Genomic DNA, 16754 nt, shown 5'->3' on the forward strand with positions numbered 1-16754 from the left:
CGCCTCTCTGGCTTGTCCCATTCCTGTTGGATAATTTGATCCAGCTGAGAGTGTGTAGGAAACACAGGTGAGGATTTGTTATGCCTTTTGAAAAAAGCTTTGGCGGAGTCAGAGGAGGTTTCAGCTCCTGCAGGTGTAGAGTCTCAAGGACCGATGAAATGAGGGCATCTACTGCCTCAAAAGGAGTGCCTGGATGGCTTGTTATCCTCCTGGTCGGAAGAGTCAGACAATTCTCCCTCCGAAAGACTGTGTTCCGGGAGTATGGGTGAGGGGGCTATGGCGTAGTCCTCACTATCCTCGTCCGAGGGTGATGGAGCTCTGCGTTTGGAGGGCTTAACCCTGGGATTGTCCAGCCGTGTGAGGAGTTTGTCCAGTGAGAAAGCCAGTAAGGGGATGCCTGTAGCAAGTTGAGAGGCCCATGCAGGGATGGTTTGTGCTTCTGTCTGAAGCGGTTCCGCAGGTGTAGAGGATTCTTCCTGACATGGTTGGTTCACTGGAGGGGGAGCAGGTCGTGAGAGTTCCGGATCTTGCTTCCGCGGCTTGCAAGAGGCACATATAGTGTCTTTGTGACCCACAGGTAGAGGTTTGCGACATTTGGCAAAGGCTAAAAAATTTTATCTGCGCTAAAGACATGATGAGGAGCTGCGGAGTGAACACACGCAGTGCTATGAGAAACCCCCCCCCCCTTTTTTTTTTGGTGAATGTATGCAGACTGCGCTACACAACTGACCTGCGATGGAGGAGCAGGAGGTTGGAGCGATGGGGAGAGGGGGAGGCCCCCAGGAGAGTGCCTGCTGTAGTGGCAGCAGCTAACCCCACTGTTTAGGTGACCAGGGTGCCTCTGCGACGGCTGTGGGAGCTGTGCGGGGGACACAGAGTAGAACCTCTGCAGGGCAGGAGCTGTTGTGAGGCAGCCCGACAGCGATCTAACCGAAGGGCCAGATATCTGGAGAAGCGTTCCGGAGGTAAGACGCGCTTGTCAGAAGTGGTGCGAGAGGGACCGCACTTCCGGGTTGCGGCTGAATGGAGGGGGCGCGAACTGGTAAGAGCGCGAAAAGGAAGCGCCCAAATTTAAAATGGCGGTGTCCCGAATAGTGCGCTCCGCATCACCATGCGATGCGGGGCGTAATGGTGGAAGAGTTCCTCAGCGGAGACTTAATGCAATGCCACGTTGGAGGGTGTCAGAGGGAGACCTCCTACTCAGTGTAGGGGTCTTGACTACCCCCTAAGTCAGAATAACAGACTTGTTAATGTTGAAAGATTCTGAAAATAATAAAACGTCCTAACCTCCTGAGGACACAACAAAAACTGATCCAGGCTCCACCTGCTGGGGGTATAGCCAGTAGAGGAGGAGCCAAAACGTTATTAGTTGTTGTGTCCTGCCTCCTAGTGGTACCAGTGGTACCCCTCTGTTCCTGTGTCCCCCAAGCAGACGGTGGAGAAAATACGATTATGTCTGGAGAATGGCTTTATGAGTGGTAATCACCATTGTTATATAAAGGACAGGTCAAGTCAGAGTAAGAAGTAGAATAGTGTGGTTGCAGTATATGTAATCTATTTGGATTTTGCCAAACTATTTAATTCAGTGACATAGCTACAGTGAGAGGTTTAAAGTTGTGGAATTTTCTCCCAGAAAAAGTTACATTGGCAGATCCATTAGTTAGCTTCAAGACTTACACTTTAAGAATTTGGATGTCTTTATAGCAAGTGTGAAAATACAGGGCTACTGATATTAGCTCTTAGAAAAAAATTGATCCAGGGACTGGTCTGATTGCCATCTTGGCCTCAGATAGGGGAAAAATCCCTCCTGATTCCAACTGGAGAGGCTTCAGGTGGTGGTTTCACATTCCTCTACAACCAGCAATCAGACAGGTTTTTTTTAGACAAAAATGCTGAACTTGGACATGTGTCCTTTTTTCTGCCTAAATTATATTTTTTTAAATTAGCAGAAAATTAACACTACTGATAAATAAACTAGGTTATTTGTAGCCGGTTTGACTTACATTGTGGTGCTGGAGGCTGTAACTGGTATCCAGTTAGTTGGCACCAACCAACAGGATAGAGGTCTGAAGATTCACAGTCTACCCACTGATCATACTCATCTTCCCAGCCATCAAAATGTATCCTCAGCAGGCGATGAATAATACGTGTCACTGTAGCAACACACACAAGCCGAGGTTCCATAAGGTCTACAGCCTCAAGTTTCATACCAACACGAAACCCATGATTAGGAACTTCCTGGAAGTTGAAATACAAGTAAAAACCAGGGCACATTAAATACAGAAACCAGAGCCATCTGCAGCATGCATCCCAATGATCTATTTTTAATGCATCCCAATTATCTATCTATTTTAATGTGGAGCTGGCATTTTTAAGTTTTATTTTTTTTGCAATTAATATAATTTCATTTCATTGTAATTGTGGCAACAACATTATTGCTCATGGAGTGTCAAAACTGAGGCAACTTGAATGAATCAGTTGCAAGTTTAAGAGAGGGGGTTGTCTCACTTTTGATGCACATGTTGGCATTTGTGTGTAATTCTTTTACCAGAGGTCTGCCCCCCCCCCTTTAACACGAACCTGGATACAGTCTGGAACAGCATTGCTCTTATTCTTTTAAAATAAAATGCCTTTATTGCACACTTTCATGGCATTACAGCAATGTTTCAATCCTTATGCGCCCATTTATCAAGCCCCCTATTAACACTATGTAATGACTGAAACGTTCAGGGAGGCATTAAATCCAATATTCCTCTGTACAGGAACAATTAGTTAGTTGATTTTTAAGATGAATCCTTAATAAGTTTTAGCTACAACTCCAGTTTAAATAGGAAGGTGGTGGTTATGGCAGTAACTCCTTGGCAGTCATCCTTTATACTGTCTTTATAAGAACCACTACCAAACAGAGATGTCAGCAAAGATTTAAAGGAAAGTGTTACCTGGACAGGTCTGTTACCACCCATTGTTAGTATGTACTTTTGTGCTCATGGTTGATTGAGTTTTGGCATATGTCGGGCTATTGGTAAATAAAGTATTACCTTGTTAAAGAGTTTTACAGGAGCTGCTATAGATCCAGTTTCCCTGAGGTAGTCAAACCATTTAAAAGGTAGTTTTGTGTAGCCTGCAAAACAAAATATTTATCAGTACATGTATCATGTACATTGACATTTCCAAATGTTGAGGCAGAAACCCAGACGTTGCCCTTTGCACTGTATTAAAAAATGTTTCCACCTGCATAGGCCATAGTCCTGTTATAAATAAATATTTATAAATCAAATAACAAATACAAATATAGTTTTATTATCCTTTGCATAAAACTGGCTAAAAGTGAAGATCCCATCTTTTCATGCCCAAAACACATTTGAGTATCTCAGTTGCATTGTATCCACACTTATTTAATCAGTTCCAACAACTAAGTTGCATTCTAAAACATGCAACACATACTTGCCTTTTTTTTTTTTTTTTTTTTTTTTTTTTAAATTCTGAAAAATCCATGTTTTTTGAGCTAACAGGGTAAACTAGGAAACTGAAGCTGAACAGCATTGATGTAGGGTCTTTTAAGTGCACTGCTAATCTAATTGTATACTCTGCAAAAACCAAGTCCGGAATAGCTACAACTTCTCTTAAAACAATAGGCAAAGTGTATTTTCATCACAAGCCCCACTCACTTTTTTTTTTTTTAAAAGAAAAAAAGAAAAAAAACCCAGGAAATTAGGATGCTTTCCTCTATAAGAAAAGCATGTGCTTCTTAAGCAACCTATCAAGTAATTTTTATACAAGAATAATTTTCTTCTTATACTGTTATCTATTTGTGAGAATCACACCAGAAGTCAAACACACAAACACTTACCTCTTGGTGGAGTTAGTTCTATTTTGTTAATTTCACAGAAACCAACAGGAAATATTGAAGGAGATGAGGCATGGTAGCAAAACCAGTCTGAACCATCTGCTGCTTCTGAACCATCGATACCAATCATTAAGTATCCGTCTGCTAGCACCTGTGAGTGTGTGTAGGAAGATAGGTCACTTAACATAATATAAACTACTAAAGAATCTTGGCAAACTGGAATATATATTTTATATATATTTATCTATATCTCAAGAAAATATTGCTCTTTCACATCCTCTCTCTTAATCCACCATTTAGTGATGGGCTGTGTGCTCCTTCAGAGCTGCATTATTTCTAGTCATGTGATCTCTAACTGTAACAGGAAGAAGTATGGAAGCAAAAGGCAGAACTCTGTCCATCAACTGGCTAAAGTGGCCTAGCATGTATGTGTGCCTTGGCTTGTTTGCATAGTATATAATTTAATTATTACATATATAATGTAAATGTAATTACTACATTTTATATTAGTTTATTTTTATTCTTATTAATATTATTACATAATAAAATAGACTACAGCTCACCATACAAAATCAGTGGGAGACCTGAGCTTGTTTCCCTGCAACTAGATGCGCCCAGGTTCACCACAGCCTGTGGCCAGCACCGGTCCATGGCCCAGTGGCTGGTGACCCCTGTGCTAAATTCAATTAATTTTAATTTGGTTGGTGATCTTAATTTTCTGTTCTTTCTTCAATAATAAAATCTTGCCTATATTTTATAACATAATAATGTAAAACATTTAAATGTGTAGTATCCTGTAAGGCTGACCTTTCTGATGGTTGCTACACATATTGCTGAAAGGTTTAAAGGATCAATTGCTTCCAGTTTCATCCCTTCTTTGAACCACTCGCTGCCTTGTTCAATGTCTTTCACCTATTTCAGAGAAAGTTTTAAACCAAATGTGGAATAATTATGATCAATAACAGTTCTTAAACATAAGACAAAAAAAAAAAAAAAGTCAAAACACATTGCATTATATTCTAAACATAGTTGCATTATACCTAAATTATTTTTTCCCCCTGCTGCTATGTATGTGCCATGTCTTTGTTTATGGCCCCTTTTAGCTCACTGAATTAGCAAAACCTTACCAAATCCAAATCTTCAGAGCGTCTTAAAAGAGGGATTTTGCAACAAAAAGGTTATGACGTGAAATAAAATGATTTGTACATTACAGTATTCAATTCATCCTGGGCACATTGGAGTTTGCACAAATACCTTTACTATTGGGTCCTAGCAAGTCCCATTTAATGAGCACTAGGCAAGATCTGACTGAGGAGTGCCATGTTAAACTACTATAACTGAAATTAAGTTGTTGCAGTGAACAAAAGAGGTCTAATGCAACTTAAACTGCAAGCTTATCACTTTATAATATTTCCACTGGGGAAGATATAAGACCATAACTACGATACAAAAATTAATTAAAACATATATAAAATATGATCACTGTGCACAAATAAAATACTGGCACCGTAAAATAAATTCGGATACCTCTTTTTTTTTTTTTTTTTTTTACAAACATTAATAGATTTTTCCATATTGTGCAACCATTTCTTGGGATTAGAAAAAGACAAGGAAAGGTTGCGACAGATCAAAATAAATCAAAATGTGGAATTCTAATTAACAGGCTTACCTTTGTAAATAAGTGAGACGGTGCATCATAGTTTGATTCCTGTTTTTTTAAGATATCTAAAAAGAGAAAGTTGTCACATGGATAAAAATATAGGTATGGGATCCCTAATACAGAAACCTACCAGAGGCCACCTACCAGAGAGTCAATATTTTAGAATATAGAATTATTTGCTAAAAGATTGTTTTTCCCACTGTAATTATTAAAACACAGCCTGGTACTTGATGGTAACTAATTGATGGAATCAATATTGTTGGCAAAACAATGCTATTGGGTTTTTAAACTGACTTACGACATCCAAAATAATCCAAATTATGGAAAAGAACCCTTTTTCTGAAATCCCCAGCACTCCAGATAATAGATCCTATACCTGTAATAATATCCAGGAAGGTGTATACACTATAAACCTGGTATGTTTCTTATTCCTTTGATAATAGATATAGCTATATATTCCTATATTTCTTATTCCTTTGAATAATAGATAGCTATATATTGTAATTTTACAAGTTATTTAGAAATCTCAGAAATATGGGAATGCCAATTTTCTGCATAGTAATTAACAGTGGCTTTTACTTCATGACAGGTAATAGCATAAATGTAATGTTTGTGTCAAAATTATTTATATTAAATTAGTATTTAAAACTGTATATTGGTACTAATTTCCACAACACAGATGCTAACTTTTGCATCCTCAGCTGTCAGATTCCAGGCAGCTGATTGGACTACTGTATGACAAAACAACCTTGCATTACATTCTGTACATTGTATATATTAGGGATGCACCAAGTCATAACATTTTTGGATACCAAAAATCCACAAAAGATTTTGTATAAATGTGGAGCTGAATTTAAAACGGAATTAACATTAGGGCCCATTTGCACTGGAAAAATGCATTGTGCAAAGTGCAATTTTCCATGTTTTAACAACAATGTAGTGTTTTTCCCACAATAATCACGCAGACTGTGCTCAATAAGACACAGATGCAATCGCGCAAAAAATCTTTGATGTTCTAATTTTATGGATTCCGGCAATCACACCCAAAGTTCCATCACGCCCAGTTCTTTAGACATAAGTTAGCTGCATAGATTGACACAGACTGCTGTGGGAACCCTGAAGCTACAGCCACCTTTACAGGTAGTGGTAGCTCCAGGTTTTCCCTGTATCAGTAAGTGCACTGCCCTCAATTACACAAGTGAAATATTTTTGCGAAATGACACTGTGGCTGTAGCTGCATATTATAATTGCTACATATCACAATTGTCATGTTCAGATGCCCGTCACAAATTAACAGTTCAGATTTTTGTTTAGCTCAACACTAATGGGCAGATTTATCAACATTTAGGGGCAGATTTATCAAGACAAGATTAGAGCTCACCATCTTTCTAATTATTCCTGTGGGATTTTTAGAAACGTATTTATCAAATGGCAAGTTCTAATGTGAATAGAACGTGGGCGAGTTTTTATTTATCAAGCTCTAAACTCACATTTTGATAAATCTGCCCCTTAAATTTTAAACTCGAATCCCGCAAATCCGAATTAGGAGGTTCCAAAACTCGAATGTTTGAGATTAAAGGGGGTTGTTCACCTTTTCTTACTGCTACCCATAAAATGATAGATAATGTTCCCCGAACAGATTATGCCTCTTCTTCTTTATGTATGAATTCTGCAAAGTTGCTAGAATTAGGCTGAATTCCAAGCCAAATCATCCTGGCTTTGGTGCAGACATTCAGCTGATTGCCTCCATAACATAAGTTAAGGAATCCCTTTAATTTATATATTTATAATACATAAGCAGATCTAACACAAAACAATAAATACAACAAACCTACCAGTTCTTTTGAATCGGTGCCCTATGCTTCTTGACCAGCCAATGGGATGAATGAGGGGACTGTACATGTGGCACCAGAAGTCATCAGTTTTGTCTTCACTTTCTTCATATACCAATCTTAATCGACCTCCAATTACACTATCTACTACTGCAACCCGTGTTCGACAAAGATGTGTTTTATCAACTACTTCTACCCTCATGGAAGGCTTGAAAGGATACTGCATACTTTCAGATACCTGCAGAATCAGATGAAGGACACATCAGAGCGTAAATAAAGAATAAATTAATTTACCAGGTATAGTAGGCCATCAGCAATAGAATATTTCAAGCACACAATTAGCAAAAGTAATTTCTCAGTTACAGTTATATGCTGTTCCACCAGATAAAGGTAATCTATAATTTTGCTATGATTAGTTACCTTTTGAGAGAAGTCTGGTGGGAGAGTCTTTGCACCAGTCAATCGTTTCACTAAAAAAGCTTTCCAATTTGTGTATTTGTGTTGAATGGCTGTAAAAGACACATTGTAAAACTGAGAATAAGTGAATATACTAGAAAACAGGCTGAAAAAAACAAAACAAAAAAACCTAAACTTCCAACATTTGATGAAAAATTAATATAAAATAATGCAATAGAACATTTATAGCAAATGCAGCACAGGCTCGAGGCAAGATAATCTCCAATGCAGTACACTTTGTACGTAAAAGTGTTTAATTTTAAAATCCATAGTCCTGTAAATGTATAAACTGACTTCTACGTACATAAACTGTATCATTTGTATAATGCGCTCATGGAGTATTTTAATTGCCTGAACAGGGTAACAATAAAACTATGAGTACAGTGGAAAAAATTGCAAAGTATAGCAATTTTAATGTCTGAAAGTGAACTGCATGCCATTAAAAAGTTTTTCAAACGAATCCTGGTTTTTAAAAGGTGAACTACCTCAACAGCTGCTTTTTGCTTGTCCTGAAAGAACATCCGACACCCCCCAAGTCAGGGCAAGTGAGGATCTGGTTGTTCTACTACATGCACTCGCATTCATTCAGGGGCCCATTCATGACAGCACAAATTTTTTTTGTGAAAAAAAACGTATTTTTTCTAATTTATAGAACTTTGTTATGTCCACGATATTTTCGTTAAAATTCCACGTCTTTTCCGTGGTTTTCTTTCACTTTTTGGAATTAATTCAAGCTTTGGTATCAGTCAAAGCTGGATCTGTCGAGTGCCATTGAGTCCTATTGAAGGCTTCCAAAATCATGCATTGAAGTTTCAAAGCTACAAATGTTTTTGCGCCGTTGACGATCGTTGGGATCCGAAAATTTTTTGACTTTCGGATCACAACCACAATATTTTCATAAGACCGAGAAAAGAATGTGACATTTTCGCACATCAGAAATTATTGTGGTTATTCCAAATTTTTTCAAATCGTGCTTGTAACCACCCAAAATTTGTGGTATAATGAATGGGCCCCTTAGTGATTATAAGCATGTGTGTATATATATTTTAAAATGCTGGGACATCCACATAACACTTTACAATATGGGATTGAATTAAAACTTTTTTGATCTTTGAAAGAGTGCCTGATGTGTACCATTTCCTTCTGTAATGGTTTGTTTATTTGTTACCAAGTGGCACTGAAATTTCTGCTACTCTGTTCTGTTTTAAAAGAAAAACTCAAATGTAAATTAAAAAATATATAATAGTAAATTAGTAAGGAAAACGTTACTGGGTCCATTTAAAATAAAAAAAAAAAAAAAATTTAACAGTAAAACAGTAACAGTATTTTTACATCTATTATTGTAATCCACTCTTCCCTTACTTAACTGAAACATTTCTATAAACCATCTTTAACAAAACACCGTCCCTGATTATTTCATGTAAGAAAGAACACCATGATCGTTCTATTATAGTAGTAATAGTGCAGAAATTGAGCCTCTAATCATGTTAGTCAGGTCAGGACTATGCTAAAAGAAGATATAAATCATATATATTATATATATATATATATATATATATATATATATATACACACACACACACAGACATAACTGCTTGTGGAGCCCAGGGTTCCCAGGTTTGGAGAAATATATCATGTACTTGCTTTTTTATAAAGGTTTTTTTTTTTTAATTCTGAGCCATATTTCATAGGACAACAAATTATTTTGTGCATATATAATGGCAAAAAAACAAACAAGCATGTTAACAAGATTGACATTACTTTGTGGTGGGACCAATGGTTTTCCACTAGTTGCGCACCAGCCAACTGGATGAACGTCAGGTCCACAAATGTTACACCAAAAGTCAAGACTGGAATCGTTCTCAAAGCCTTCATACCTTAGTAATGCATTAAACCCTAGGAAAGAAAAATTAAAATGGAAATATTCTTTAGTTGGATGACAATTATATGATAGACTAAATTATAAAAAAAATAAAGTATATGCACCTTTTCTGGAAAGAAGCTTGGAATACAGTACCAGACCATATAAAAAACTTCCACAACTTAATATATTTTTGTGTGTTTAATTATAATTTTTCTTTGCAGTTGAGTAGAGGAGGTGCCGTGCTATATACAGTGGCTTGCAAAAATATTCGGCCCCCTTGAACTTTTCCACATTTTGTCACATTACAGCCACAAACATGAATCAATTTTATTGGAATTCCACGTGAAAGACCAATACAAAGTGGTGTACACGTGAGAAGTGGAACGAAAATCATACATGATTCCAAACATTTTTTACAAATAAATAACTGCAAAGTGGGGTGTGCGTAATTATTCAGCCCCCTGAGTCAATACTTTGTAGAACCACCTTTTGCTGCAATTACAGCTGCCAGTCTTTTAGGGTATGTCTCTACCAGCTTTGCACATCTAGAGACTGAAATCCTTGCCCATTCTTCTTTGCAAAACAGCTCCAGCTCAGTCAGATTAGATGGACAGCGTTTGTGAACAGCAGTTTTCAGATCTTGCCACAGATTCTCGATTGGATTTAGATCTGGACTTTGACTGGGCCATTCTAACACATGGATATGTTTTGTTTTAAACCATTCCATTGTTGCCCTGGCTTTATGTTTAAGGTCATTGTCCTGCTGGAAGGTGAACCTCTGCCCCAGTCTCAAGTCTTTTGCAGACTCCAAGAGGTTTTCTTCCAAGATTGCCCTGTATTTGGCTCCATCCATCTTCCCATCAACTCTGACCAGCTTCCCTGTCCCTGCTGAAGAGAAGCACCCCCAGAGCATGATGCTGCCTCCACCATATTGGACAGTGGGGATGGTGTGTTCAGAGTGATGTGCGGTGTTAGTTTTCCGCCACACATAGCGTTTTGCATTTTGGCCAAAAAGTTCCATTTTGGTCTCATCTGACCAGAGCACCTTCTTCCACATGTTTGCTGTGTCCCCCACATGGCTTGTTGCAAACGGGACTTCTTATGGGTTTCTGTTAACAATGGCTTTCTTCTTGCCGCTCTTCCATAAAGGCCAACTTTGTGCAGTGCATGACTAATAGTTGTCCTATGGACAGATTCCCCCACCTGAGCTGTAGATCTCTGCAGCTCGTCCAGAGTCACCATGGGCCTCTTGGCTGCATTTCTGATCAGCGCTCTCCTTGTTCGGCCTGTGAGTTTAGGTGGACAGCCTTGTCTTGGTAGGTTTACAGTTGTGCCATACTCCTTCCATTTCTGAATGATCACTTGAACAGTGCTCCGTGGGATGTTCAAGGCTTTGGAAATCTTTTTGTAGCCTAAGCCTGCTTTAAATTTCTCAATAACACCCTGACCTGTCTGGTGTGTTCTTTGGACTTCATGGTGTTGTTGCTCCCAATATTCTCTTAGACAACCTCTGAGGCCGTCACAGAGCAGCTGTATTTGTACTGACATTAGATTACACACAGGTGCACTCTATTTAGTCCTTAGCACTCATCAGGCAATGTCTATGGGAAACTGACTGCACTCAGACCAAAGGGGGCTGAATAATTACGCACATGTTTGGAATCATGTATGATTTTCTTTCCACTTCTCACGTGTACACCACTTTGTATTGGCCTTTCACGTGGAATTCAAATAAAATTGATTCATGTTTGTGGCTGTAATGTGACAAAATGTGGAAAATTTCAAGGGGGCCGAATACTTTTGCAAGCAACTGTACTTTGGATCAAAACCCTGACTACTCTTGTGCTCTGTACTTCCATGTAGCTTTCACTGAGCTGATATGTATATTTTTGCCTAACATTTTTAAATGAGATCACTTAGAAGCACTCCAACACTACCAATTTTCTGCAATATAATCGCCTGACATCTGAACTAGATCACTATTATTAAAGTTAGTGGAGGGGCAAATTGCCAGCATTTTGCAGCATGCCAAGCTAGAAAAAAAATTATATAATCTTGTAATAAAAGTAAAATCACCACAATAGCATTTGTCTCAGAATTCAGATAAATACCTTGACAATTGTAACCCGCTGATCACAATGTCTCCTAGTACAATATAACAAGAATGGGAAAATGAACTTTAATTAAATAGGTTTGGTTTATAAATAATTTAAAAAAAAAAAAAAAAAATGTAATTAGCCTTTACAATGTTCTTACTGCTAATAAAATAGAACTTAGATGTGTATGTCTTGACCTGAGAACCAGAAGAAACTATTCTTTGGATATTACATTATAAATAAAACAGATTTTAAGGCCGCCAATCTTGCCCAGAAGCACCACATACTTGTGTTCAACATTTCACCCACTCACCTGCAAGCTTGACAATGCCAGAGATCCAAAACACTTTGGTAGGCAGATTGCTGTCTGTATTTGGGACTTCAACTCTTACACCCTCTGCAATATCCCCCCAGCAATTTCCCATGGGTGCCTAATAAGTAAAATGATAAAAAAGGAATTTATAGTACAGAGGAAAAAAATTGTAGAGGCAAAGTCATTGCAGTTTTAGCAAACAGACAATTTAAAAAAAAAGAAAAAGAAAAGAAGAGCATGATCATTAAACATTCCTACTTACGTGTCTAAAACAAGTCACAGGAGCAGCAGCAGTGTTATTGCTAGTGATATAGTTTCCCCAGCTAAATCCCTCCACAGTGACAGCTGCAAGACAAACAAAAAGTTACCAAACAGGAGCATAAAGTAAATCCTTATGGTAAAATATAATAAAGGTCTACCTACGTGCTTTGTTTACTGACTGATTCTTCAAAGTAGCTTTATACTGAGCATAAGCTGCTAACTTAGCAACTAATGGCTTCTTCTGGAGGACTTTAGCTTTCTTTGTAGGTGGTTTACCCTACGGGAGAAGGAAAAACATATGAATTTTTATGGATCAGATCAAAAACATTAAAAAGGGCAAATTTATCAAAACGTGAGTTTGGATCTTAATACATAAAAACTTACCCAGGTTCTATTCATTCCTACAGGATTTTCCCAAACGTATTTACCAAATGGCGAGTTCTAACTCTCACCAATATAAATATGCTTTTGAAAATCCCATAATGAACAGAGTGTGGGTGAGTTTTTATGTTTTTTTTTTTTTTGTTTTATTAAGCTCTAAACTACCATTTTGATAAACCTGCCCCAAATGTAAGCTTGCTCTGGAATCATTTCCCTTCACTGGTGGTAAAAGACATGCAAAATAAAGTTATTTTATTATGAAATGGAAAAAATCTCTATCATTTGAGGCACCTGACAGAAGTAAATCCACTACTGCTGTATTATTCAAAAAAAGTGTAGAAATCCCAAAACTTAAACACTCAGTCAGGAGCTTATTGACCCATATAAGGAGCCCTCCTGGCAACCTGTCTGACAGATATCTGGCTGAAATTTGTCCAGATATCAAGTTGTACATCGTTTTGTACTCTTCATTGTAGCATGGGACAACAAGACCTGCTTTTTAAATATGTGTATTTAAAATTCTCCTTTTAAAATCTGTTCGTCATTAGAATTACTAGACTAATTGCATTTAAGCCATATTAATACAAGCAGAAAAGCTCTTTAATATCAAGATATCTTCCTACCAAATTACCATGCTGCCTGTAAAGGAGAAGGAAAGGCAAAATCACTGGGCAGTGACAAATGTAAGGCAACCCCCACTGATTGTAATCGCTTACTCAATACCCCAGGTCGGTACTCCTGTTAGGAGAAAACTGCACCGGCCCGGGGTATATGCGAGTGTGCACTCCTCTTCCTTCTGTCTGCTTTCTTCAGAATTCTGGGGCCGTCGCTTGTGCAGCTGAGCGAAGAAGCCTGCTTTTTGGTTAAAGTCGGCTTTTCCACTGTGCATGTGCGAAGATCAAAGAAGGACCTGCATACACCCCGGCCGGTGCAGTATTTTTTTTTCCACTGGCCAGGGGTTTAAGTAAGCGATTAAAGTCACTGTCACCAGTGATGAAGCCTTTCCTCCTCCTTTAATATACTTTCTGCTATTGTGCTGCATAACAAAGTTTTAGACATAGAAAAACAGACAATTAAACATAATGCAGTCATGGAGATCTGCTGTTTCCATCTCAGTTTACTTCTTTAAAGGTTTTAAATTACAAAAATTAATGCAACAATATTTTAAGATGTTCCAATTTATTCCAGATGGCACCCTATCCTATATATAACATCTGGAATTACTGTAGTGTAAATTGTATTTAACAGTAGTATCTTTTTTTTTTTTTTAGCATCTGTTTTGTTACTGCTCACTAAAATACAATAGGTTTTCTCACCATCTACCTCTTCCTTGTCACTTAATGCGTAATTATTCATACAGGTCCACCAGTCAGAACTTTTTTCCAACCACTTATCTGCTCTGCATATTGTTTCAGCTGCAGGGCAGTCAAATAAACTTCCCACAGCAATACTAATATTAATATATTCATTACATTGGATTGTTTTATGTTACCATAAGACAACTTTCTAGAAAACAAAATTTTGAAACAAAAATAACATACAGGAAACTGCTACCTTAGTTTGAGCTGGTTTACAAGAGAAGATGGGCGGGGAAAAGTTTAAAATAAATTAAACAAAAACTCCACCTATACGATATGGATTACCTGAAGTCTGGCCAGAATACTCGCCTTCTTGGAGTTTGAGGAATAACTCCGCGAGCATGAGACGCTGCAGAACCGCTTTGTTTTAGAATAAAAGGCATCTCTGACTCCAACCATTCCGCACATTTCACACGTTGCTAATTTAGTAAAGGAACAAATGAAGGAGTTATGTTTACATTCAAACTTTGTAAAACATTAAAAAAGAAAGCCAATAGCTCTGCAGTGCACACAACACTGAGTAATACATCTTCCTTTTGTGTACAGAAAAGAAAGAAAAATCTGAACTTGATAAAATAATTTTCCCTGTGAAAATGTTTTCACAATAATTATTTACATTGATTTTCCAGTAAGTATTAAAAGTACGTGCAGAGAGAAGCAAAGTTTGCTTTGTTGTTACTGCAATTTTACAACTTGCTTTAAAGAAACATCAACAATTTAAAAAGTGTTTTAAAGTAATTAAAATATAATGTGCTGTTGTCCTGCACTGGTAAAAGTTGTGTGTTTGCAATTGTATAGCCACGGGGGAAGCAATTCAAGCTGAGCAATTGAGAAAATGCACAGCAGATGAGGTCTGTAAGATACAATGGTGTTTTACAGAGCTTAACTGTTATAGCAATGTAACCTGTGCCATTTAGCCCTGTTTCAATTTGAATAGCTACCCCCATGGCTACACAGCAGCTTTGTTTAAATAAACTGCAGAAGCGTTTCTGCAACAACAGACAACTTTTACCAGTGCAGGGCAACACTGTTCCTTCAACTAGAGCACATTGAGAGAAATGGCTCATCATTTGCACATATCCCTTTTTCTTTGAACATAAAATCACTTTACATACCCATTCCTGATTTGCCATCTGGGTATGTGTAAACCTGCCCATTGTTTTTGATAATGGGCAGACTGGATGGCAAGGGGGCGACTTCCTCTTCACTCTCATCCGAGCTGGAACTGCTGCTGGTGTCCTCACTGCAGCTATCATATCCGTCAAACATTCCGAATGAGTCCCGACGTTTTCTCTCAGAAAGTGAAGAAAGATCAGCCTAAACATGTATAAAAGAAAAAAGGAATTTCAATTGACTTTATAGCTTTGGTTGCTGTTACCAAACCCAACTTCTAGATGGATTTCTAGTTGCTATATTCTCTGCCCCAAGCAACCTTTCCTTCACTGGAAAGACTTCAGCAGGGGCCAAAATGCAAACCTGTATTTTCTTACATATATTATAGGAAAAAGACACTCATACTGGGTTGAGTAATTCTGGAATGGCTCTGTGCAATGAATGTTTAATGGAGATTGATGGGAAGCAGAAGAAGCAAAATATCGCTCTAGCACAGAAACCATAGCAACTTGTTTTTGCTTTCATTGCGATAATTACAATAAAAAAATCCCATGTGAATATGCCGATTTTGTTCTTCAGAAAAGGTAGGTTGGTCTAGGATCCTCCCCTTCTCTGCAAGAACTGGTTGCCTTTCTAGTTTGACTAGTTTAGCTACATAAGCAACCTTAAGGCAACATTACTGGATACAAACACAAAGATTTCTACATGAACATCTCACTGAATAAAACAGGATAAAAGAATAAAATAAAACCCATCCTTTCTTCCCTATTGGCATCAAGCATCTTCTTAATTACCAGGTGACAATGCCAATCTCAATTCCCATAAAGAAAGCGACAAAACCCAGCATCATTTTGAACTACTGATTTGTGGAATTACTGGCTCTACAACATAACTACAACAGTCAAGGTTTAATAATGCACTAGTACAGTACACAGACTTTAGCCTTGACTAGCATATGTGATTCTGACAAATGAAATAAGTATGCACTATTTAAAAGTGTGTAAAAAAATCTTTACATATTCTAACAATTTCTGGCTTCTAATAATAACAGATAGGTAATACAAATGAACCAACACAGAAGAGGCAAACAAATGGCTGGGTTGATAGCTGGAACCCACATTGTTAGCCTGGTTCAGGGCTGTGTGCAGAGACTGGAAGTTGAGAATTCAAAGAACAACATTGAAAACAAAATAAACTGCTTCCACAGTGAAACTGAAGACTGTCTTTTAGCCTTCAGCCCTAGTGTCAGGTTAGTGCCTTATAACCATAAATCACACACTCACACACAGCAAAGAACTTCTATTACACTCTGTGGAAGCAGCTATGGGACCCACTTGTTTGGCAAGGTTGCCAAAACATTAAACTGCTAATTGCTCAGAAGCATTTGCAGATTAGGGACAATGGGTTACAAAATTAGTGTAAAACAGACGTTATATTTATGAATTCCCCTAATAAATGTATAGCACACAAAGGCCTTTCATTACTTCCCACACTGATCATCAGTCTGCCTATTTTTTTGCCTAATGCACAACATAATACACTTTCAAGAGCAACTTGAGCTCCTATGCATGCG

The 16754-nt window shown here is 37.8% G+C and overlaps 1 protein-coding gene across 6 annotated transcripts in view; it reads right to left on the reverse strand.

The window, feature by feature from the left end:
* The window catches only part of mbtd1 (mbt domain containing 1), a 43477-nt gene that overhangs the window by 26058 nt on the left and 665 nt on the right, over positions 1-16754 (reverse strand). For 5 of the 6 annotated variants that reach the window (NM_001006741.1, XM_012971639.3, XM_012971637.2 and 2 more), the window contains exons 2-14: positions 15184-15385; positions 14354-14487; positions 12492-12606; positions 12331-12413; positions 12069-12186; positions 9557-9691; positions 7760-7848; positions 7343-7577; positions 5517-5572; positions 4655-4759; positions 3851-3998; positions 3039-3121; positions 2004-2238 (exon numbers count right to left, since the gene is read on the reverse strand). In NM_001006741.1, coding sequence (NP_001006742.1) covers positions 2004-2238; positions 3039-3121; positions 3851-3998; positions 4655-4759; positions 5517-5572; positions 7343-7577; positions 7760-7848; positions 9557-9691; positions 12069-12186; positions 12331-12413; positions 12492-12606; positions 14354-14487; positions 15184-15385 — 1738 coding nt within the window. The remainder of the gene's footprint in view (positions 1-2003; positions 2239-3038; positions 3122-3850; positions 3999-4654; positions 4760-5516; positions 5573-7342; positions 7578-7759; positions 7849-9556; positions 9692-12068; positions 12187-12330; positions 12414-12491; positions 12607-14353; positions 14488-15183; positions 15386-16754) is intronic. The other variant, XM_031894037.1, reaches the window with a different exon arrangement.

Source organism: Xenopus tropicalis, chromosome 10 (assembly GCF_000004195.4).
Source record: "Xenopus tropicalis strain Nigerian chromosome 10, UCB_Xtro_10.0, whole genome shotgun sequence".
Lineage (NCBI taxonomy): Eukaryota > Metazoa > Chordata > Amphibia > Anura > Pipidae > Xenopus > Xenopus tropicalis.